Source organism: Macadamia integrifolia, chromosome 11 (assembly GCF_013358625.1).
Source record: "Macadamia integrifolia cultivar HAES 741 chromosome 11, SCU_Mint_v3, whole genome shotgun sequence".
Lineage (NCBI taxonomy): Eukaryota > Viridiplantae > Streptophyta > Magnoliopsida > Proteales > Proteaceae > Macadamia > Macadamia integrifolia.
The window spans coordinates 12,666,407-12,692,089 of NC_056567.1; the positions used below are offsets into that span (position 1 = coordinate 12,666,407).

Genomic DNA, 25,683 nt, shown 5'->3' on the forward strand with positions numbered 1-25,683 from the left:
GCAGTATCAGATTAGAATCTTCCTATAATGTAGTTTAATCATCGAGAAACGCTTTCCTAGGTGGGTTTTAGGTGAAGGTGCCCTTCTTTTTCAGAATTAAGAACTTGATTTTCATGATCCGATATGCATAATTCTAGATTGATTCTCATTAAATTGTCAAAAGTACTGGGTTACTCATGAAGTCGGTTTCGTAAGTTTGGAAGGAAGGATCATCAAGTGGGGAAAGATTGAAGAAATTGGAACCTCATGACATGAAACTTTATAAGAACATATTGTTCGGACCATTTTGTTTGTCCCCTTGCTCCATGATATGGATTAACCAAGGACCGAAATCCTGGTTAAACCCTTATCATCTTGCAAACTAACTATGTACGACTAAGTGCAAAAGAGAGGAGTGATATTTTCTCTTCAATATATTGCCACATATAAAGATTTACTCTCATTTATATCCATGTTACTCCATTCCTTTCAATTACTGTTCTAGATTTTCAATACTTGGTTTTGGTACTAGGTCTGTTATTGGTATTGCTATCAAGTCAATGGGTTGAAATTTGCATTAAGATGGGGACCAAGGGGTGAATGCATCTTAGAAATTGGAAATGATCTCACATGCCACTTGGCAGATTTTCTAGAAGCCAATAGGACGAGCCTCCTTTGTAGTCACCCACGGGTGATACAATCGTAAGAAGTCCTTAACCCTTCACCGCTCACCCGAAGGCCCGATCTCCACGGCCTTTTAAATACCGTGAGTTCTTTTTTTTTTGGTAAAAAAATACCTTGAATTCGAGTCTTGATCCAACTCTCACTTCGCCTTCTTTTTTTAGGAAAATTGCTCTTCTCAAACTCAAAGGAAAAGCTCGTGTTTTGCACCTCCACCCAAAAAAAAAAATGGGGGAAAGCTCATGCTTTTCTCCTTCGGTTTAAGCTTAGCCAGGGTTTTGTTCTGATTTGTTTTCAATTTTTGGTGTTCATTCCGAGATAATCAACTTTGATCTTTTCCAACTTCTCTTAAGCTGGATGTATTCTCCCATAAACTTTGGGAGGAAGGTGAGAGATCCTTTAATTTTTGATAGGTTTGAAGCACCAAAGAAGTTTCTTGATACTCATTTTCTCCGACTAAGAATAACCTCTGAATTTGAAGTTGAACCACGCCCCCCTCAAATCATGATGATCCAGGACGATGGGCCCTATTGAGCCAGCCCAATTTTGGCCCCCGTATATGATGCAGATATGCATCCGTGGAGTGATCCATACTCATCTGGGTATCCAGACAAAGATGAACTGGATCCATGTTTGATTTTAGAATCTAGTAGGATTTTGAGGAAGCTTTATTAATTAGGAATATCATGTAATATTTTATTTCAAGTAGGATACATTGGAGATAGTAATATCTTAATTTATTTTAGCTTCCTTAGATTGAGTTAATTTTCTATTTCAGTTGAATTTCTATTTCTATGGCATTTATTTTTCCTATAAGTATGTAAACAGTGGATAAGTATTGGGGAGAATAGAAAAATGAATTGAGTTGGTATTAAATGGTGCTTGTTGTGGCATGGCAGCCATTGGTTGTGTCTCTCTTCTCCCCCCTTTCTTTGTACGAATCCTCTCTCCCTCCCTTGCAACTCTGAGTTCATCTCAGAGGTTCTTCTATATCCCTACCAGTCCTCCATCAATTGGTATTAGAGCCGAAGGATCCTCTCCTTCATTCTCTCTCTGTTCAACCTTCTGTCCCTAAGCCCTATTCTCCTTCCTATTCTCTTTCTTTCCTTACCGAGAAGTCCCTCCATTCCCCCCAACCCCATTTAACCTCACTCTTGTGACTCTTTAAGCAAACCCATCTCCTGTAGTTACCCCATTCCAACGGGAAAAAAATGAATGATTCAACCGAAACCCTCTTGTAGTAACCCCCTTCGTTATCCCTCTCCCACAACAGCCCTAAGCCACCCCTGTTATCTTCGTCTCAAGGTTCTAGCAGTGAAAAAAAAAAATAACAAAAGAAGAAGAAAAGAGAGAGTGAGGCAAAGAATTGCAGATAAATACTTGTGCTCGATCTCCTCGCACCAACGCCCTGTTGGAGTCGCCATCCTCTCCTAATTTTCTGTTGGATCTCCTGGCGCATCACTGCTGCCTTCCTGCTACTTGCCATTGTTAGGTGAAGAACCCCCTAGATCTTCTTCTCCTTCCTCACATCGACCTATTTCATTGCTGCATCCAACGACCTTATCGTTAACTTCTGTGGTTCGACAGAGTAAAACCCTCAATTTCTTTTTGTCGGTACAACCCCACCCCTGATCCTCCCTTTTGTTGTTTCCTTTAATAACTTTCTTATCATTCAAAACTGCCCTACCATCTTCACTTATTCTTTTTCTGGTCCATGTTTCACCTGCTTCCAAACTGCCCCCCTTATGCATTATATGATGCCTTCCATGTTTACAACCTTGCCACTCACTTACATATTTTGATTTAATTACCAGTCTGCAATTAAGCTTTACCCTTAATTGTTCTCTTGCTATAGTGGGCCTAAAGTGCTTCCAATTACAAATTTTGATCATGAAATCTTTTGTATTCAAATTTGGAGTTGAATTGCCCAATGGAAAGCTTGCAAGTTTGTTGATTGTTGAGCGACTAAATTTCAATTTCTTCTCAAGATCTGTGGTGGATATGTTATTAATGACCAATCAGATAATTTTTTAGTCAGAGGATGATGTATTCGTTGAGTTCTCTGCTTCTCAATATTTTGACGGTGCCTTTTGTGAAGTGTTTGATTCCCCTCAACACAATTTTAAATTGGATTGAGGTTGATTAAGAGAAAGACATGGCATCCTTGATTGTGACAAAAATTTGTGCACCATCCAGCCTTTCCACATGCCTCAGAAATTTGTTCTTCATGGATCGGCTGACTCAAAAAAGGTGGTACCAACAGTCCAACCGCAGGATGAATCGAATGAGTCAACACAAGAGGAAGACCATTCACTTGTGGAACAAGTAATGACAACGGAAAATGAGATGATCGTGGGTCAAGTAATGATTGACATCAATACAGAGCTAGCTATTCCCCATCATGAGTTTGTTCTCCCCCATGATTTTTCGGATTTGAATGCACCTTTATCGCTTCATATCTTGGATTTTGTTCATGTTACAGACACGGAACAATTCTCCCCCACTCGTGAGCTTTTATTGTTACCCTTCTACAAAACTCGTCTACAAAACTCATGGACGAGTTTTCTCAACACCGGGGGAATTAATGTAGATACGCACCCGTGGAGCAATCCATACTCGTCTAGGTATCCAGAAAAAGATGAATTTGATCCATATTTCAGTTTTTGGAATCTAGTAGGATTTTAGGAAGCTTTATTTATTTAGGAATATGATGTAATATTGTATTTCAAGTAGGATATGTAGGAGATAGTAGTTTATTAATTTATTTCAGCTTCCTTAGATTGAGTTAGTTTCCTATTTCAGTTGAGTTTCTATTTCTATGTTTTTTATTTTTCCTTTAAGTATGTAACCAATGGACAAGAATTGGGGGAAATAGAAGAGTGAATTGAGTGGTACCTGTGTGGCCTGGCAGCCCTTGGCTGTCCCCCCCCCCCCACCCCTTCTTTGTGCGAATCCTCCCTCCTTCCCTCCCTCCCTCCCTTGCAGCTCTGAATTAATCTCAGATGTTCTTTCCTACCCCTACCAGCCCTCTATCAATATGGTCCTGCCATGGGACCAGCGTGGCCTGCATTAATGGGCCATGGTTTGAATTTTTAGGCCCAACTAATGGGCCAGGTTGGGCCCATGAAGGGACCCTTCAATTGACTCTCATGGGAGGTTTTATTTTATCTTTGTTTATATTTTTAAGTAGCGATTGGGTTTCTAATTTTGATGTGACTATAAGTCACAAAGTATGCTAGGCTAGTTTCTATTTTTATTAGTGTTATCTTGTAAAGAATCTTCCTTCCACACGAGGAGAGGTTTGAAACTATTAATAAAAATAGGGGCTGCACTACAGCCCCCAAGTATTGAAAACGAAGCTGTTGCTTTGTTTGCTGTGAGATTCAGCTATGGTGAGAGACCAAGGTCATTGAGAGACTGACCAAGGCCATAGGTGAAAGGCCTTGATCATATCCCCCCCCCCCCCCCCCCCCCCTTTTTCTTTCTTTTCTCCCTATCCTTCCCTGCTTTATTCTTTCAGTTTTTATTTTATTTCCTGCAACTGTGTTCCTGTTTGGAGATTACCGAGACACCCTTGAAGCTTTTGGTGTGTACTGTTGATGCTCCATATTTTAACCATCGAGTTACATTAGAGGTTTGAAGATTGGAGACTGATCTATAACCTGTAGCATCTTCTGATCCTGGAGATTCTTGCAGAAACTTCAAGCTGATGTTTTTTTGATTTCTTAATCAAACAATCAATCGAAAGCCGCTTTTTGGTATCTTGTTGACCATCACCCTACCCCCTTTGACTGTGGTTTCAAACCCATCCAATTGTTAGAAATCCTTGTCAGTAAGCTACTGAATCTGAGTTTGGGTTTCTAATTTTGATTCCTAGCTGTTATTTTCAATCTAGCTTTCAAATGTCTCTGGTTTTTTGGAAGTGTTCAGGGCATCCTTATTCCCTCCGCTTGATAGAGAATTGAGGCCCGTCAGTGGCGGCCTTGGGATGTTATTGCTATCTTTCCTCAGTTACTATTTTGGAATCTAATCCGTAACCTCAGTTCTGGTTATGTGTTTCAACCGAAAGTTTGGGGGTTTTATGTTGTGATTGTTAGCTACTATTGTTGGATTTATGGGCTAAATTAATTATTCGGGTTGATTAAATGGGTGAGAGTCAAATTGCATGAACCGGTTCGGTCCACTCTCAATTGCTTAGGGATATGCTGGCTCAACCCATTGTGGTTTAGGGTTTTGAGTGCAGGACAGTATTATAAATACTAGGTTTTGGGTCCCTACAACCATTATTCACTCTTCCCCACTTTACCACTAAAGTGAGAGAACTAAGGAGGTTTAAGGGGTTGTAGAAGATCCATAACCAAGCCAATAGAGCGAAAGTGGGAGTAACCAACATCAATCATCTTCAGCATACTAGGTGAAAGGTACAAATCGATCCTCCATAATTTTATTAAATTCGTGTTCTTGTTTTTCCTGTGTGGTTTCCTCCATAGGGTTTCAATCTCAAACCCATAGGAAGTTCTAACAAGTGGTATCAGAGCAGACCACATGGGACAAGAATCGATTGAATTTTTCTTGTACATGAGGATTTTGATTATTACTTAAAACTTGATTTGATTAAAAATCATGAAAATCATGAAAATAATAAAAATCATGAAAATCATAAAAATCGTAATTTTACCATCACTTAAAGATCCTGTATAGAAAAACTTTCTTCACGAAAGTTGTAGATCACGAGAAGACGGTCGCGGCGGTATGCCGCACGTCACCGGAAACCTCCGGAAGCGCCGGCACGTGCCGCCGGAAACCGGCTGCCGGAGGAGAGAGAAAAAAATTCCAAAAAAAACGGCAACTAGTCATCGCCGGGTCAACTCGGAAACCCTACCGAGTCGAACCGGCGACACAGTGGGTCAACTCATATGTACTATTTGACTCGGTCAAAGGTTGACCGGGTCGTTGACCAATTGACCCGAATTTGACCCGGAATTCATATGGCCGAACCGGTTGGTCTTGATTGATTTAAAAAAAAAAAGACTTGTTTGGTTTTTGTTCATTTTGGGTTTTTATTTAAACTACTTTAAATTTCATTTAAAGGTTCGTTTTAAGGCCAAATTGAAATCTGTTTTTTGCGTTGGATTTCTTGTTTCGGGCCACATTTAATGATCTAATTTTTAATATGACATATTTATTTGAAATTTTATGTTGTATTTAGTTTCAATCATTGAAACAAAAGGGCGTTTTTATTTAAACTACTTTAAATTTCATTTAAAGGTTCGTTTGAAGGCCAAATTGAAATCTGTTTTTTGCGTTGGATTCCTTGTTTCGGGCCACATTTAATGATCTAATTTTTTTAATATGACATGTTTATTTGAAATTTTATGTTGTATTTAGTTTCAATCATTGAAACAAAATGGCATAAATCAATGCTTTGAAAAATATATATGTTATTGGTTACCATGAAATTGAGAAGTTTTTTTTTTTAATTGAGATATGTTAATATGGAAAAGGGTGTAAGCTTCCGCTCATTCTTAGTTGCAAAGTAATTTTGCTTTAGGAAACCATGAAATGATGAGGTGGAATCCACCAAAGTGGTACATCTTATTGTTTCATGATTTTCCACAGGGAAGCAATGTAGGTGACATTTGCCCAAAGGTGATGTCACCAAAGTTAAGAAAATGACAGTAACCTAGAGGTTCCTAAGCCCAAAGGTGAGGGGATTTCAAAAGTTATTGTTCTTTTCACAGTAAATATAAATTTACAAGAGGACCAGTGCATTCTTAGCCCAAAGAATAGGAATGTAGTTGCGGTTGTGACTCTTGTATGGTTATTGTTGTCCTAGTGACATTTATATGTATGTTTTGAACATAAAGATATACATCTCCAATGGGAAAGATATGATAGAACTGAGTGAAACCCACCAAAGTGGTACATTTAATTCGATTGTATCTTCTCCAACAGTAAAGGTGATACTTTCCCAAAGGTTATGTCATCAAGGTTTGAGGATAATCATCCACATTTCAGAAAGGGACATTGAATTTGGAGTTCTTTTGCCCAAAGGTGATTGAATTCCAAAGTTAGTGTTGTTTTCACAGTTAAAAGAATAATATAAGAGCATCAGCTAATTCCTGTCCCAAAGGATAGGGATACATTGTTAGTTGTAACTCTTATTTAAAATATATTGATGGTATTACATGCTTTTATATTATGGTTTATATTTTGATATTTGGCATGTATTGTATTGTTGTTACTACTGTAGTAAGATGGCAGTTCCCTCAAGTTATGTATCTTCCATCCCAATACTCACTGGTAACAACTATCAAAAGTGGGTGGAGGAATTAGAATTGCATTTAGGTCTTCTTGACTTAGACTCGGCACTTAGGGAGCCTAAACCTGAGCCTCTCACAGACTCGAGCAGAAGTGCTGAAAGGACCAAGTTTAAGAAATGGACTGAAGCAAACAGAAAGTGCATACTGGTTTTAAAAAAGGCAGTTCCTGAAATTATACGTGGGAACATAGAGATCAAAGACACTGCAAAAGAATTTCTGGATGCTATTAAAGGTAGATTTCAACACAACAAGAAAGCTGAGAAAACCACATTGATGACCAGGCTAATGAATACAAGGTATGATGGATGTGGGAGTGTTAGAGAATACATTTTGGGTGTAGCTACTGATGCTGGTAAACTTAAGGATCTTGGAATACAGATCGATGAAGAATATATTGTACACATTGCACTGAATACCCTCCCTAGTCAGTATAGGTTATCCAATCTACCTACATTGCACTGAAGGACGATTGGAGCCTAAATGAGCTCATTTCCATTTGCACTCAAGAGGAAGAAAAATTGAAACAAACTAGGTTTGAGAGTGCACATGCAACTTTTCACAAGGGATCTTCTGGTGGACCAAGCAGAAGGAACAAAAATTTTTCCAACAGAGGAAGCGTCAAGCCATATGACAGGACTAATAGCTCTCAAGAACTTGACACATCTCAAAAGGCTCAGGATGAAGAGAATACCAACAACGTAGAGTGTTTTTGGTGCCATAAGAAAGGACATGTGAAGAAGGACTGTTTTATTTTCAAGAAATGGTTAGAGAAAAGGAAGAATTCTGGGGTTGATAAGCAGAATGATACTAATAAAGGGTGAGGTAGACTGATCATCAGCAATTGAGAGCAAGTAAAATTTGGTCACATCAAGTAGTTAGGATTTCTTTACATACAGTTATTTGAAATGCTTGATTAGTGGGAGTTCTGGTTTTGTTTAGTATTTGTTTATGTTTTGAACCTTAGCCCATATGTTTTGGGGCACAGTTTGATGAATTATGGTTAAGTTTTAGCATTTACATTATGCACAGTTATTTCTTGAAATATTTGGTTTATGATTTCATTTGAAAATGTTTTTATAGGCAGTAATTGTCTCAGTTTATAGGCAATATTTTGCCACAATTCAAAAGGTAATGTTTGCCACATTTTAAGACAGTATTTGTCACAGTTCATAGGCAATATTTGTCACAGTTTATAGGCGGAAGGCCACAGTTAGATATTAACCACAGGTCAAAGGCGATTTGCCACAGTGAAGGTTAATATCTCAGTTAAGGACCTACATAGAATGACAACAGTGTAATTTAAGGATATGTCAATGTTTCTATGATGGTATCCCACATAGATTCGTGTTAAGAAACTTACTTATGTTTGTAATAACAGAAAGTTGTATGCCGTATATTGAGGTGTATCTTCTGCTGTTATTCGATGTGAGTGGTTTTTCAACTGAATCACAGTAAGAGTGGTTAATGTAATAAGATTCTATGGCCACACCAATTTAAAAGACATCCTTATAATTAATGTAGCCCAAGTGGGAGATTGTTGGATTTATGGGCTAAATTAATTATTCGGGTTGATTAAATGGGTGAGAGTCAAATTGCATGAACCGGTTCGGTCCACTCTCAATTGCTTAGGGATATGCTGGCTCAACCCATTGTGGTTTAGGGTTTTGAGTGCAGGACAGTATTATAAATACTAGGTTTTGGGTCCCTACAACCATTATTCACTCTTCCCCACTTTACCACTAAAGTGAGAGAACTAAGGAGGTTTAAGGGGTTGTAGAAGATCCATAGCCAAGCCAATAGAGCGAAAGTGGGAGTAACCAACATCAATCATCTTCAGCATACTAGGTGAAAGGTACAAATCGATCCTCCATAATTTTATTAAATTCGTGTTCTTGTTTTTCCTGTGTGGTTTCCTCCATAGGGTTTCAATCTCAAACCCATAGGAAGTTCTAACAATTATAACATCAGTTTGACGGTACATTGACCTACGGAACAAGGGTTTCTCCTAGTTTTAGTTTTTAATTTGGGCAGCAAGTTGCCAATCTAGTGACCTTACTTAATCCATCCTTGGTTTGAGTCATTCTTTGGGGCTTAACCGTAGTGTTGATTTCCTTCTCTTTTGGTCTTATTCCTGGGCTTAATACTGTTCTATTACTGCTGTTTAATAAGGATTTTACTTGCTCTACCCTACAGTCCCTTCATTCCTATTACTGATTTGTAAGTCTTGCTTGCTATTTCGTGGACTGAGATCCATCGTCTGACTATTTTTCTTTTGGGTAGCATAGGAAGAAAACATTAAATGAAAGTAATTTTGGAGAAGAATTGCTGTACCCATGGACAGAAAGAAAAGCAACGAGGGAAAACCATTCTTAGTTCTCTTTGATTGTCTAAAAACGTCGTCTTTGCTGTGGAACCACCTTCATTTTGGAGCTCGTGATAGTGTGATTGTCCAATGATTCAATAATATCTGCAATATCCAATATATGTTCATGTATTGGCTAAGTTGTCTAAATGTGTCTCTGTACCTGACGTCCAATACAGAGCCTTCGAAAAGCTCAATTGTGACCCTTGTAACACCCTGGTCATTATCTATACCTCATCACCATCCTTATTCCCCACCTAAACTCGTATACCAATATTGACAATAAGTGACTTCCCTCTAATGATTCAAATTATTCTTCCATACTTCCAATGCTTTTAAGCCAACAAAGCCAAAATTTAGCCACAATTTTTCTAAGTCACACAATTTGTAGGTTTTGTAAAAAGCATGCTTGGTTATCAACAAGATATATATCCTTTTTTCTGGATTTCATTGTGGATTTCTGGATTTCATTGTGGAAGAGTCCATTTTCTCCAAAGGCACCAATCTGCTATGTTGTACAAATAAAAAAACAGATTGGAGCAGTTAGATTTTGATAGAACAAATCGGGAGACGAATCCGTCACTTCCCAATCAATCGGAGAATGATGGATTATTTTGTGAAAAAAAATTTGGGCCTATGGAATTTGTGCTTGTGGAAATTATTGAGTAAAACTTTTATGTCTTTTAGAAAACAGACCAATTTGTTTGCTATTCCTTGTCATCTAGAAGATGGGAGAAGTTATTAGATAGGTTGCTTTTTAATTGGTGTGACTCTTCGTCAGAATGCTCTTAGTTTGTTTAAATTTCTCTTGAAAATAAAAATAAACCAGTATAGTATAATGCTAATTTTTCTAGGCTCTATTCCTAAACTAGGACCGAACAAACTAAAAACCTTTTCTTCCATGTATGCAATTATATGTAACATGGATTAATGTAGTAAACCATGTTCTATTAGAACCTGACTTGACACTACGTTTTTATCGCGTCCCTTTGAGATTGCAGGTACGAACAGTGAGTCAGCAATGTCTCCTTGAGTGCAATAGAGCAAGACATCAAGGAATTCTTCTCATTTTCTGGTGAAATCGAATATGTTGAGATGCAGAGGTTAGTTATATTAGGCAATTGCTTTGTATTTTTTCATGTGTTCCAAAGTTTTGAAGCTTATTATGTGTTTCCTAGTTGTTACAGTGGGAATGAGCGGTCTCAAATTGCATATGTTACTTTCAAGGATGCTCAGGGGCCAGAGACTGCACCACTTAAAACCACGGGATCAAAAATGGTTTAGACAGTGAACCTAACATTTAACCATAATCTCTTAATTCCAATTAATCCTCATTATCGTCACAAATATACACAACAGAATATTTCCATGACCATTAATCATTATCCAACTCAAATGTCTGAAGTCAAATGTGCTGGTGGCACCACAACTAAAAGTGAAAAAAATCTCAATTACATCTCAATTGTCCAAATCCAAGTAAATCAATGTATCTAAATAAAAAATCAAAGTCATCTACAATTGTTCCAACAATATAAAATGAAAATAATAAATTAAAGTAAAAAAGATCAAACATCCCCAATCTCGGAATCATTCCCTTCAACGACCATGGTGCACTCCTCACGCTGACAAGTCTCTTGCTCAACATCATCTGAAAGATTAGCAATAGTGGTAAGCTGGGAAGGCTTAGTGAGTAAGGGAAACAAAACCATAATATCAATAAAGCTTATTATACATTCTCAACATCAGTAAACATATCAAATCACATTTGATGTGCATTTCAAAGATTTATAAACTGAATACATTTTCAATCCATTCGAATCATGCCTTTTTTTGTTGCTAACAACGGGCATCTAAACCTTCGGCCTAACTAGTCCCGCTGGCCCATATTGACCCCACAACTACATGGGCTGGGTCATACCGAGGTTGACTGAGAACCATTCATCTTTCACCGAAAGCAGTGAAGAGCACTAAACACCCCCATGTGAGTGGCCTCAAGGAGGTAAGAGGAGTCGAACTCAGAATCACATGCTTCCTGAGGCGCAGGTCCCTTGTCAACTCGGCTACCCCATTGGGTTATTTTTCGAGTCATGCTTAAAAATTCAGAAGTTTACAAAATTAAAGTTCCATTGTTCTTTTGAGTAAGGTCTATATAGTAGTACTTCCAAAAGGTTATCATATCATAACATAGAACATAATCACTGGGATGAGAACTCAGGCTCTTGGCTCACATAACTGGTAATGGGCTCCTATTGAGGGGAAACCACGCTCCTTGGTGTGGATCCGAGGTTCGAAAACCTTGTTTGGTTCTCTTACGATCCCACCCAACTAATGAGTAACTCAATTGAAGTTAATCATGGCAATTCTGTAAATAGACCAAAGATTTCAATGGAGGTGGCAACTTGGTAATTAACAGAATTCTTTAGGTGCTCTTGGGTCATTCAATAGTAAAGGATATAATGGAGAATAGAATTTATTGTAAGGGGACAAATTCGGAAAGGTTGGTAAAGTATGGACAAGCTAGAATAAATGAAGATAGGAGGGGAAATTTAGGGAAAACAAGTGAAGAGGAGTAATTATATCAAAGAAGGGAAGGGTGAAGTGGGGTTATCTTCCTTGTAGAGAACAAAACTAGCAGAGAACTGGTTGAAGTCAAGACAAGACAAATCCCTCGCAGGACTTCCGATTGACCTATAAATTGGGCTGGAGAATCGTAACTTGATATGCTTTCAAGGGTAAGTGATGGATCTCCTAAATAGCCAAAAAATCAAGAGTTTCAGAGTTCTAGAACCGAGCCTTACTGTGATGTTATGCCAAGGCCTGTAACTAAGGTTTGATCCTGTCATGAGAGGAAGTTCTGGAACTAGGGTTTGGGGGTTTGGTTCATCTAGGGAAAAGCAATTTTCACCCACAATATCAGGTTTAGGCAACCTGGTATGTGATGCAAATAAGGCTGCACTTACCTGGTTGGACTAGTATGACCGGCTTTGGAAGCCAAGAGCCGAGAAGAACCAGTCTAACCCAGATTTTTGGTCCAACAAGGGTTGGTAGTGGTTTAGTTTAATAATATGCCTTTTATTTTATCATGTTTCTTTTGAGATAGAGAAGTAAGAGTCTATTTCAGTGTTAGTGTCTAAGAAGGAGTCTTATTATTTTCTCTTTATATACTTGTATATACTTAATGTTGGATAGGGTGAATTTAATTGAATGGGAATTAGCTTGATTGGTGCTTGTGAGAATGTGTGTTTCCCCTTTCCCCCCCCCCTGCTTTTCTGATTTTCCCTTTCTTCCCTAAGGCCCTCCATCAGTATGAAGGTATGGTAAGCTTTCTCCTCTACCAAGTAGTATCGCCTAGCAAGAGATTTTAGCTAAGAAACTACAAGAAGAGAAAGAAAGACAGAAGAAAAGAATAATAGAAAAAGAGTGGAAAGGGATCGCATAAGAAGAAGGATAGATCCATCGAAGCGCTCCTGCATCAATTCCCCCTATGTTAAGAAAAAATCATCCACGAGTTTTGTAAAATGCGAGAATCATCACTAATCAATCAACATCCATCTTTGATTGTATGAATTCATTGTTAACCATAGTCGAATGATATGAAATCCGTGATGCGAAGCTCGTTGGTGATGTAGTGACTCAAAAAAAAAAAATCAACTGATTCAATTTTTTTCACAAGTTGATTTTCAATGACCGTCGACGTCGTCTCATTTTCTATCATTGGTGACTCATCTTCTGGCTTGTCCACCTGTTGCTTAATGATTGTGATCACATCGTTGAAAACATAGTGCATACAATCAAATGTGATCAGTGCTTGCTCTTTGATGTCCCTATATCTAGTGTTATGAGCATTGTGACCTTGCTGCCCTTCTGAATTTAGGATGGGTGTCTTTACAGCAACAAGTCTTGTTGTAATGGCCTCTACATGGGAAACTCTAAGCACTTCTTGATTAGCTTAGAGAGCTTCTAAGGTTTCTTCTTTCTGTTGAACTAGTTTTCACCATTGTTCAGGTGAGATTGTGGTGTTAGAAGGCGTTGACATGACTTTGTTGCTCTACTACTATGGGTGGAGATACAAGGGATGACCTAAGACATTAGATCACAACCAACAGCAACTAAACTCTCAAACGATACCATGAAAATAGGAGGTTTGGGCTCTGATACTAATTGGTGTGGATCTGAGGTTCGAAAACCCTGTTCGGTTCACTTATGAACCCACTGAGTAATTCAATTGAAGTTAATCATGGTAATTCCATAAATAGACCAAAGATTTCAATAGAGGTGGCAACTTGGTAATTAACAGAATTCTTTAGGTACTCTTGGATAACTCAATAGAAAAGGATATAATGGAGAATAGGATTCTATCAATTAGAAGAAGAGGAAGAAAAGGGAAAAGAGAGAGAAGAGAGATGGTTGTAACCTTTGGGAGTCACAACCTTATGTTGACACTCCCACTTCATTCAATATTTATAATAATGACATGTGACATAACTTTACTAAGGGCATAAAAGGAAATAAAGGACATAAAAGGAAAAACAATATAAAGTTATTGATCACAATGGTACCTGTGAACACTGTTCACGTGAAATATGCTGTGAACCCTTTAATCAATACTTCTAACACTCCCCCTCAAGCTGGAGCATGTTAATCATGCCCAACTTGTTACAAATATAATCAACTCTACCACTCCCAAAAAACTTAGTAAAAACCATCTGCAAGTTATTCTCCTGTACGAATATAATTTGTAGAGATAACTCATTGCTGTAGCTTTTCTCGAACAAAATGGCAATTGATCTCAATATGTTTCGTTCTCTCATGCAACACTAGATTTAGTGCAATATGAATAGGAGCTTGGTTATCACACCACAGCTGTATAGGAGATGCATTCTCAAACCTAAGCTCATCCAACAGCTGCTTCACTGACATCAACTCACGGGTGAGGTGCCATGGCTCAATACATACACTTTGCACTAGACCTAACCACAACAGTCTACCTATTACTCTTCCAAGACACAAGGTTTGATGCGAATCCAGGTTTCAAAAGCAGAGATCGGATTGCTTAGGGCCCACTTGGACACTCAATAAAAACAATGGCAATAACCAATGGCAAATTTGTATTGAAGTAAACCTTCAACTAGATGGTAGAATTGTAAATAACCAAATGTTCTATAGCATTACTTGGCAGCTAAAGGAGAAGGACATAACAGGGGTTAGATTTATGAAGCATGGATAAATTAGGAAGGGTAAAAATATAAGAGCAGCATGTAAATAATAAGAGAAAAGAAGGGCAATGATATGAGAATGAAACAAAGGAAAGACTTTTAATGCAAAAAGACAAAGACAAAAGGACAAAAAGACAAAACTGAGTTTCAACAAAGGGAGGAAATCACATGTGAGGTTGAAAGGGGTAATCTTGGAATGGACAAAACTTAATGGCAATGTGTAAATACTAAGGAAAGAAAGGGCAATCTGAATGGTTGGGTAAAGGCATTAATTACTTAGAATAAAGAGAAGATGGGTCATCTTCAACCTTGGGAAGGGGTAACTTACCTACGATGGAAGCAGTGGAAGAGAAGATGAGTTCGATTAACAATACTCCCTCATGCGAGATTCGAGCTGAAGTTTTAGGGAACCATTCCAGACCCATTAACCTGTTAAACCTATGCAACAAACACCCAAATTTGCTACCTAAAAGTAGGTAATACACTTTTGAAACAAGCTTGGCTATAACACCCAGTGTAGGCCTGAAACTTGGCTTCGATCTCAGATTGGAGGAGGCCTTTGGAGCTGGGGCTTGAGGAGTTATGTTGCCCAAGGGGAAGGAACCTACGACCGAAGTCTCAGTCCGACTAGATCAAGCACCAAGGAGATTTGAGAGCTTGATTGGGGCTACAACTGTTGCCCAGAATAGGGTAAAGGAAAACCAGAAAAATAACATAGGTGAAGAAGGAGAAATGAAGAGGAAATAGGAGAAGGGAAAAGAAGGGACTAAAAGATTTCAGAGAGGGAGGGAGAGGGGGTCAGCAGTCATGGTTTCACACCCAAAATCTTAATCAAGTTTTAATTCTTCAAATCTAAATTCTTCTCCATTACATGACTATATAAAGAAAAATAAAAGCATAACATTGGAAGCTAATTAAAAATGGAAACTAACCTAAATAGCAATTGAAATAAAAAATTCAATCTTCCTACAAACTTGACCACATCGTATACTAATAATTAAGGAAAGAAAATCAAACTACTAAATTATTCCAAAGTTTTCACACCTGCATCAAGGTTTCCCCCAACAAAAGTACTATACTAAATAATTGATCGCCTATCAATAGAAGATCTAGCACAGTCAGCATCACAAAAAACCTTCAATACATCCATGTCCATAATTAGATTATAACATACTATGACCTGGAGCTTTCTTGAGATAGCTTAGCATACAAATTATAGCATCCCAATGGGACGTATGAGGAGAAGACAAAAACTGACTCACAACATTGACATGAAAGGAAATATCAGGTTGAGTCACAGTTAGATAATTCAACTTTTCAACTGACCTTTGATACTTTTCAGGATCACCTAAAAGGTCAGCCTTTTCAGTTGTAAGTTTTATATTGGGATCCATAGGAGTATCCAAAGGCTTGGACCCCAACATCCTAGTCTCTATAAGCAAATCTAGAACATTCTTCCTCTAAAAAAGAGAAATACATTTTCTTGACTGAGCAACTTCAAAACCTAAAAACTATTTTACCCTTCCCTAATCCTTAGTTCGAAACTTCTGCTAGTGGTGAACCTTCAAACACTAGATACCCTCGACATCATCTCTCGTGATAACAATATCGTCAACATAAACAACAAGGTATATCCTTTCCACACCAGATAGCCTATAGAAAAGTGAGTGATCATTGTCACATCTAGATAATCCAAGCTCAAGAACCAAATCAGTTAATCTGCCAAACCATACCTGAGGAGACTGCTTCAAACCGTATAAAAACTTCTTGAGCTTGCACACTATTCTGGACTCCTCTTGAGTAACAAATCCTGGAGGTTGCTCCATATAGATCGCTATGAAGCACATTTTTCACCACAAGCTGATATAACGATCAATGATGAGAAGTTGCAAGAGATATCAGAATACAAACTGATGCAAGTTTGACAATAGGAGAAAAGTGTTTATAGTCAACTCCATAAACCTAGGCATACCCTTTGGCAATCAACCTTGCCTTCAACCGAACAAAAGAACCATCAAAGTTGACCTTAATCACATACATCCAATGACAACCAATAGCAAACTTACCAGGAGGTAAGGGGACATGATCCCAAGTCTAATTTTCCTCCAGGGCCAATAATTCTTCCTCCATAGCTGTCCTCCAACTAGGACTAGACAATGCTTCTTCATCAAACTTAGGAACAAGATGACTAGAAATAGTAGAAAGACAATAATGAAAAGAATGTGATAAACCAGAGTAGAAAACAAAATTAGAAATGTGATGAATATAAATAGTAGAAAGACAAGAATGAAAATAATGTGATAAATCAGAATAGGAAACAAAATTAGAAATTAGTTGTTGGGTGCAAATGCTAATTCTTTTGCTGAGCAATAGGAGGATCAAGATTAGAAATAAGGATACTTGACTTAGGATTTACAGACGAAGACAAGGCAAGCACTACAGAAGCAGGGGGTGTTGGATCTTCCCTACAACGACGAGTATAAACCCGAACAACTAGTGGAGGAGTTGGTGGGGCTGCAATAGTTGGAACCTGTGCAGCTGAGTGATGAACAATATAAGTGGAAAGATCATCATCTAACTCAAACAAAATAAATGACTCATCTGGATAAGAGGTGGACTCAAAGAAAGATACGTCAGCAATAACAAAATATTTCTGCAGTTTAGGAGAGTAGCATTTATATCCTTTTTGGGTACAAGAGTAACCCCAAAAGATATATTTAAGAGCTCTAGGATCCAACTTGGACAACTCTAGACAATGATCACGAATAAAACAAACACAACCAAAAACACATGGAAGGAGAACAAACAAAGGATCAGAAGGAAAGAACAAAGAATGAGGAATACCACCATGCAAAACAGAAGAAGGCATGTGATTAATAACATAATGGACCGAGCATTTTTCACCAAATTTTTGTTCTTTCTTTCAACAACACAATTTTGTTGGGGGTGTCTGAACAGGATGACTAATGAACCATACCACGTTCAACCATAAACTTAGAAAAGGGATTAAAAAAATATTCTTTGACATTATCACTATGTAAGATTTTAATAAACAAGCCAAACTGAGTCTGAATTTTAGCAACAAAAGCACAAAAAACGAATTTGCTTGCAGATAAAAATTAAAAGGAAACTGCGGCAAATGAAGGACTGGTGATAAGGACAAAGAAGAATTGGGATGAACTGTCCCAGTCCCATTAACCTGAACTGGAGAACCATTAGCTAAAAACACACTGAAAAATGATTTTTGAAAGGAGGAAAATATACCTGAAACACTGGACATTGTGATTTGAAGCACCTGAATCAATGATCTAGGGACGAGAAGAAGATAGAAATGTAATGGCATTACTTGTCTGGACAAAAGTAGCAATGGAGGACTGAGAAGTCTAAAACTGATTGTACCGTGCAAATTCTTCGTTTGTCATCATAACCATCTTCCCCTCAGATGGTTCAGGTGGAGTGGTGGTTTCAGTATTTGCTATGGAATTAGCAATTTGCTTCTAAGAAGGTTTGCCATGAATTTTTCAACAAAAAAAATTGATATGCCCCGACTTGCCACAATGATGGCACGTTCATACTGTTTTTGAGCTGTCTGAGGATGTGGGATTACCACTTACCAGTAGCATGCCCTTTGCTATTTCTATTGCTAGTAGCATGTGTACTACCACGACTGAGGTTTAGAGACACGAGCTGAGCTGTCCACAAGTGTAGAATCATGAGTACTCTTGCGAGATACACGCAAGACATGAGAGATGCCACATTGTCTCCCCCAAGTATTTGAGAACAAACTGTCATACTTTGTTCTAAGACCACAAAAGAATCCTATAACTGCAAGCTGCTCCCTCTGGTTCTACTTCTGCTGCATGTCACCACTAATAGGAAGTAGAGGATTTAATTCTTCATACATTCTCTTAAAATCAGCAAAATATTGGGTCAATGGATGACCCTTTAATCAATTCGATAAAAGTCCTGAGATAACTTATAGATGCGGGAGAGATTGTTTTGTCTAGAGTACCGAACATTCAGATATACCCATAACTCTTTCACAGTGTTAATATGGGTGACAAGATCGAAAATTGAATTCTCCATAGAATTCAGAAGCTGCCCTAGAGTTCTTGCACCAACAATAGACCATGTAGAATTTGTAGCAAGATTCATCTTTGTAAAATGATCCTGTTGCACGACCTGTCAAAATCAACTATACAATTTTTTCCTATTGTTGAAAATTGGCAACCCCTGCAAGTTTCTTTTTTGTGATTCTAGGAGAAGATGAAGATACAACCTCAGCCACTACACTCTTTGCTTCGGTTGTATGCAAAGAAAACAAGCAATTGTCCACAAAACCCTGCAAAAAGTCGATCTCAAGAACCTTGCTCCTGAGAAAAATCAGTCCACAAAATTGATCCAACCACTAATCAATCCCAACAAGTAACCCTTCAACAAAGATCAATCCATCCCCCCAAACACTGACAAAGCCAATCCACAAAATACCTAGCCAAATTCGATTTTCCACAAAACCCTGAAAAAAATTGATTTTGTTCAAACCTTGACAAAATCAATTTCTCCAAAAGACTGAACTCTAGACTTCAGTCTCTAATCCACAAATCATAAATCACAGATGAGACCTAGTTCTTAAGGCTGGTTATGAACTAGTCTCTAAAAGTCACCAAAAAACAACATAGGGTGCTATGCTCCTTTCAAAGAGAAATCGGAAGAAACTTCAAAACAAGATTCTTGATGGTTCACTCACCCTTGATTGAAGAAAGAACTTGTGTTGATGAGAACCTGTAATAATGGTATCAATCCCCAAGGATCTTGCTCTGCTACCATGTAAATTAGAAGAAGGAGAAGAAAAGGGAAAAGAGAGATGACTATAACCTTTGGGAGTCACAATCTTATGTTTAAACTCCCACTTCATTCAATATATAATAATGACATGTGACATAACCCTACTAAGGGGCATGAAAGAAAATAAAGGACTTAAAAGGGAAAAAAATATAAAGTTACTGTTCATATGAACACTGTTCACATGAATAGTGATGTGAACCCCTTAATCAATACTTCTAACAGATTTATTGTAAGGGGACAAATTTGGAAGGGTTGGTAAAGTATGGATAAGCTAGAATAAATGAAGATAGGAGGGGAAATTTAAGGAAAGCAAGTAAAGAGTAATTATGCCAAGGAGGGAAAGAGTGACGTGGGGTTGTCTTCCTCCTTACAAAGAACAAAACTAGTAGAGAATTGGTTAGAGTCAAGACGAGATAAGTCTCTCACAGGACTTCTGATCGACCTAGGAATTGGGCTGGAGAATCGTAACTCTGATGCTCTTTCAAGGGTAAGTGATGGTTCTCCTAAATAGCCAACAAATAAGACTTTCAGAGTTCTGAAACTGAGCCTTACTGTGATGTTATGCCCAAACCTGTAATTGAGGTTCGATCCTGTGATGAGAGGAAGTTCTGGAACCAGGGTTTAGGTCATCTAGGGAAGAGCAACCTTCACCCACAATCTCAGGCTCAGGTAACTTGGTATGAAGATATGGTAAGCTTTCTTCTCTGCCACGTAGTACCGCACAACAATTGATTTCAGAAAAGAAACTATAGGAAGAGAAGGAAAGACATAAGAAGAGAAGAATAGAAGAAGAGTGGAAAGAGATCACACAACAAGAAGAATATGGATAGAGGAGATGATTCACTCAAAGAAAAGGGGGGGGGGGGGAGGAAGGATTCTCGTAGGGAAGAAGGAGAGGATAAGAGAGAGAAGGGAAGGTACAAGGGGGAGAGGAGGAAGAAGAGGTCACACGGCCTTGTAAGTACTCATCCGACACTAACAACTGAATTCATTATTCAATATCTGCCCAATAACTTGGCTTACATGCCAATTTATATTAAACCGAAATACTAACTTTCCTAATTAAGATCTGAAACTGAAATAGAAATTCCTAATTGCTTCCTAAATCCTAGACTAATAAAATAGAAACAATAAAACTAAAATTGAAAATTTCTACTTGTCTCATAAATACCCCAAAATTACCCAAAATAAAAGATTAAATATCTTTGACAAATGAAATAAATATTCTAAATACCCTACTGATCAACTACCAAACTTGGATCCAGTTCTTGGTACATACTCTCGAACGGGTTTGGGTCGATCCATCGAAGTGCTCCTACATCACTCCTTAAATGTATACTCTTGCCTCACCCCTCGATCCTCTTACCCAACCAAAATGGAAATGTGAGCACCAAGCACTCGGCTCTCGGAATCAGACAAAGTCCTTGAACATCACAAGGCACGCTCATGCATGACTCTTGTGCTCAACATTCCACCCCAACACTTAATTCTTTGTTGGAAGGGTAACAGTCCAACGGTAACACAGTCCATAAAACATTTAAAGCCTAATTATGCCATTTTGAAACATCCATGGATTTTATGCATAGTAAAATAGAACATATGTCAAAACATTCATGTTATTTTCAAATCATGCCATTTCATAGAAACAGTAAACAAAGAGTACAACAACAACAACATCCAAAACCTTAACCCAACTTAATGGGGTCGGCTACATGGAGATTCCAAGTGAGGACGAGCATAAGGATCTATGTAAAACGATTGACAGGTTATGGTTAATTATAATAAGTGTCGGCTGTCAACCTGACGCACCACTACAAAGTACAAATCAACCATAGGCTTATAATAACAAACTATAATAAGGTACCGGCTGTCTATAGTTTACTTCCTATTTTGTAACCTTATAATTTGAAAGAGTAATTGATGTAGATCATCCTACGTTTGACATCACCTATCGAAGAAGGAAGAAGAGAAGTTCAGACCAAGGTTCAAACCCGCCTCCCAGATTTAGTCTAATCAGGTCTGATCGAAACAGCCTACAATGGACTTGTAAACAAAGAGTGATTTGTATAAAATAATACATTGAGGTTTTGTTAGTCTCACTCTCCTCAATGTCGCTCCAAATATCAATTCCGTTACCATTCAAATTAAAACAATCTCAGCTATCTATCACATATACACGTAACCACATTTCAGTACTTTCCCTAATATGCTCCAATATACAATAATAATTCTCCCTTTCAAAGCCCTCATGCTACTCCGTAAAAAATTCTGCCCATAGATCTAACAGTACTAGTCCGAGAAAACAAATATTTCTTCATCTTAACTACTTCCAAATATTCCTGAATTTTATAGAGACTTACCTTGACCCTTAATCAAAGTCTCCTCCAAAAACCAGAATTAAATTCATGTCCATATATATTTTATGTAATCCGAAACAGAGTTACAGATTCTGCCAGAATCTGTGCGACTGGAAAGAAAAATACACAACTATACCTTCCCAAATCAAAATCTACCCCTACTTTTTTAGAATTAGCCTAGACTCATAGATGAACATACCATCAAAATTTCAGGGTCAAAAACCAGATCTATCACGGTCTACAAACCAGCCCTATTTCTACTTCCAGATTCGGACAGAAATTGAGATCCGAAGATAGAACAGTCATAAGTCATGCCAAACTGTCAAATCACATTAGGATTTTTTCTCCGTAAACTAGACAACTAAAACTCAAATATATCAGAAAATCAGAGTCAGAATCAACTTCTAGGTTATGCTTTTATGATAATTTCGGGTACAAGAGTTACCCCATTCTGCAGTTTCAAACACAAAATTATTTACTCCACCAAACGAACTCAGATCGAGCTCAAATTTTTCGGAGAATTAGATCATCATGTTATTATTATTCCCTAAAAATTTCAAATCAAAATTCCACTCCCATAAATGTGATAATTATGTCCCTCTGGTCAGACAGCATCAGTCCTATCCAGGATAATAACTGAAACACTAATATTCCCCCTTGCAACATCATTGTAACTCAATGATGAAACACAATTTTCCCCCTTGCAACTTCATTGTAACTCAATGATATATATGTTACTGTAAACTCAATCTTAGACTTGGAATTAAATCAACTTACCGCATGTTATTTGCTTGATGATCCTCTTCTTCTCTCTTAATTTCAGCAAGGAACCTCTCTTGGTCTCTCACGATTTGGGAGGGGAGGTTCTTCAAAAATCGTTCAAGGGAACTCTCTTCTTTTCCTATTTTATCTCTAACCCTCTCTCTTTCTTTCCATGATTCCTGCTTGACAAGGAATACTTTCTCCTCAATTCCCTCATTCTTACGTAGGAAACTCCCCACTCCTTCCACGTTTTGAAATTCCTCTCCGAGGTAGTTAAGAAATGGGCCCACAAAATCAATTCAAAACAAAAAGAATAGTAATCCATTTCAAAGCACACAATGAGACTTGACCATTAGATCTCTTAATCAATAACTAAGCTAGATGCTCACTTGTTTACTAAGCCCACACAAAAAATTATTTAATATATAATTTATAGTTTGAGTTATGTAGATACCTATGCTGGCCTGCATTATAGGAGGAAGAAAGCCAGCCAGCCAGCCCAGCCTAGCCCCATCCGGGCCCAATTTTGGCCCTATGCTGGTCCATATTTGCAGTCCATCATACCAGCATAGCAGCCCCATACTATGTTAGTGCTTTGCTTCTGCTTTGGCCTTCTAGAAGTTCTCTAACAGTGCCCATTGATCCAGCCTACAGCTGCTGTCCACAAGCTTCTGTTTTATGTCTTGCGATCTCCATAGATGCTGCCCTTTGTCTTTTTGTGTTTGACCAGTCAAACTACAAGCTGGCTGAGTTAGTCAGTCTTCTAAAGTCCCTACTACTGTCTCAAGCTTACTTAGAGTACAAGTCGGTGTTTAGTTGCTAAAATCTTTAGTTTCTAATTTCAAGTTAGTTTCCTTTTTGAGTACCTTCTATTTTGTAAGGTTGTACTCTCTTCTATATAAGAGAGGTTGTTGTACCAATTTGAGAATCAATGAAAGATTGATGAATTGCAGCCGTTGTTACTCCAACTCTTGAGATATGATGTTAAACAACTGAGATAGATGTGGGTGAGAGGCTTATGCTGAGATGGCCATCATCCCCCCCACATCTGCCCCAACTCCATTCTCTTCTACTTTGTACTTTCTTCATTGTTTGTGCTTGTGAGAGAGTGATTCAAGTTTGAAGGTTGAAGAGTTTGAATCCAAGAAGATCAGCCACCAATAGAGACCAAGAACAACCCAAGCAAATCAATCTCAATGGGATTTGGGGTTTTCAACCCTAATTAATTTTCTCAATATCTCCCAACCCAGCACCCCACTTCCTAAACCCCTTAGGGTTTTGTTGAGGCCACCAAGGGCCTCCTTTGACCACAAAACCAGGGCCATCTGAGTCTTGGTTTGGAAGCCGCAGGGTTTCTCCCTCTCTGCCAGTGAATCCTCCTCTGGCCTAGACTGGTTACTAATAGTTTGGTGCTACCTACTGATTAGCTATAGCAACTCTTTGGTGGTGTTTGAGGACATCTGAAGGCCTACTCGACTAGGTGTGCGAATTCTAAAACCTCCTATTTGTGAGTTTCTATTTCCCTTGGTTTCAGCCGTCCCCATGAAATTTTCTTTTGGTTCTTTGATCTGTACAGCAGATCTAATTGTTGGTTTGGAGTGTACAATTTTTTGGGGTTATTTATCTAGGGTAAACCACCTTACATCACTGAGATAAGACCATACTTGTACAACTTGTCAATACCACCCACGCACCAACACATCAGCCAACTTAATAAAGTTACCATCTAACCATGAATTCTAGTTATCGTGCATCAAAATCATTATCCTCACTTACATAGGCACCGAATCTGCAATTAAGTGTGGAAAGTCCAAATTATCCCCTGCCTTTTAGGCACTGATATTATAATAGGGACACCCAAACACGTCTCTCCTTTATTCAATGATTATGTGCTTATATTTTTAATTGTGTAACGGGTCTATCAGACATGATAACTCATTATTCTTTACCGATGAACCAACATTAACTATTCTATTTTCATCTTTATTTTTGTTCTTTTAGTTCCACATTCTTTTCCTCCTTTAAGGCATTTCGAAGCTTGTCCTTGTAGCATTGAGGGTGGGATTGAAGAAGGTGGAGCCTATAGTTTCTTTTTCACATCTGGTCAAGAGGAGAATGGGAGATCATTAATATTTTGACCATCAATAAATGGGTCAGTCCCCCCCCCCCCATTGGGAAGTTTCTAAATTGATCATTTTAGGCAGAAAATATAATGCTCAAATTTGAAACTAACAAACTCTGTGCATCTTAAAAAGTTCTTTGCCTTTGGAAAACGACTTCTCATGCAACCAACAAGCTTCTGATAAAATCATTTCAGTTTCCATATACTTCGGATATTTTGTCTCACCAAATGGTGTAAGGGAAAGAATTGAAGGAAAGAGGTGACCTAGATACTCTTGACATTAAAATAATCTTTTCTTTCTTGTGCCTGGTTTGTGGTCTAAGTATCTCCATCTAAAATGAGGCTATGGTACGCTTCATATGAAAAGTTTTAACAACAAAACTAGGGTAGAGTGCTTGAATGATCAAAGAGATCAATCAAGCCTTTATTTATACTAGAGTACCATAAAACAAAAGAAAGGAAATTACAAGTATGTCAACCCCTCTAGGAGTTGGTGGGAGGGGGAAAGCCCAAGAATGCCTCTACGGCACTCTTAAGTACATATTTCAACACTCCCCGTCAAGTTGAAGCATAGATGTCACACATGCCCAACTTGACTAAACAAAGATGAAACAATTTTCCCCCTAATCTCTTAGTCAACACATCGACTAACTGATCAACAGACTTAACAATAAGAACACAAATTAACCCATCATCTAACTTCTCTTTGATGAATTATTTTTTAATATCCACGTGCTTGGTACGATCATATTGTACTGGGTTGTGGGCAATACTGATAGCAGCTAATGCAAAAGTAGATTACAAGTAAACTACCCAAGCAATTTATAACCCCAAACAAGATAAGTAGAACACAACAACTTGATGATAACCAGAAATAAGATCAGGAAATAAGGAAAAAAAAACCATCAAATAAACCCCTAAGGATACAATAGTAATGCAAGAGCAAAACTAGCCCAAAACCCAACCCAATAGGAGAGAGAAGGACCTACGCTAAGGTTGGAGAGAGAGAGAGAGAGAGAGGTGCAACTGGGTTTGT

General features: G+C 38.1%; 1 protein-coding gene across 4 annotated transcripts; it reads right to left on the reverse strand.

The window, feature by feature from the left end:
- Positions 1–10,694: 10,694 nt before the first annotated feature.
- Positions 10,695–22,723, reverse strand: LOC122092665. Of its 4 annotated transcripts, XM_042662896.1 has the most exons (4): positions 19,309–19,586; positions 16,628–16,710; positions 16,295–16,421; positions 10,695–10,993 (listed from the first exon to the last, which is right to left on the reverse strand). In XM_042662896.1, the coding sequence occupies exons 2-4, from the start codon at positions 16,643–16,645 to the stop codon at positions 10,911–10,913; spliced, it is 228 nt and encodes a 75-aa protein (XP_042518830.1). In that variant the 5' UTR covers positions 16,646–16,710; positions 19,309–19,586; the 3' UTR covers positions 10,695–10,910. The 4 variants fall into 4 exon arrangements, 2 of the variants coding, with proteins under 2 accessions (XP_042518830.1, XP_042518829.1); XR_006144260.1 differs by lacking the exons at positions 16,628–16,710; positions 19,309–19,586 and adding an exon at positions 22,541–22,723; XM_042662895.1 differs by lacking the exon at positions 19,309–19,586 and having other exon boundaries at positions 16,628–16,937.
- Between the last annotated feature and the right edge of the window lie 2,960 nt (positions 22,724–25,683).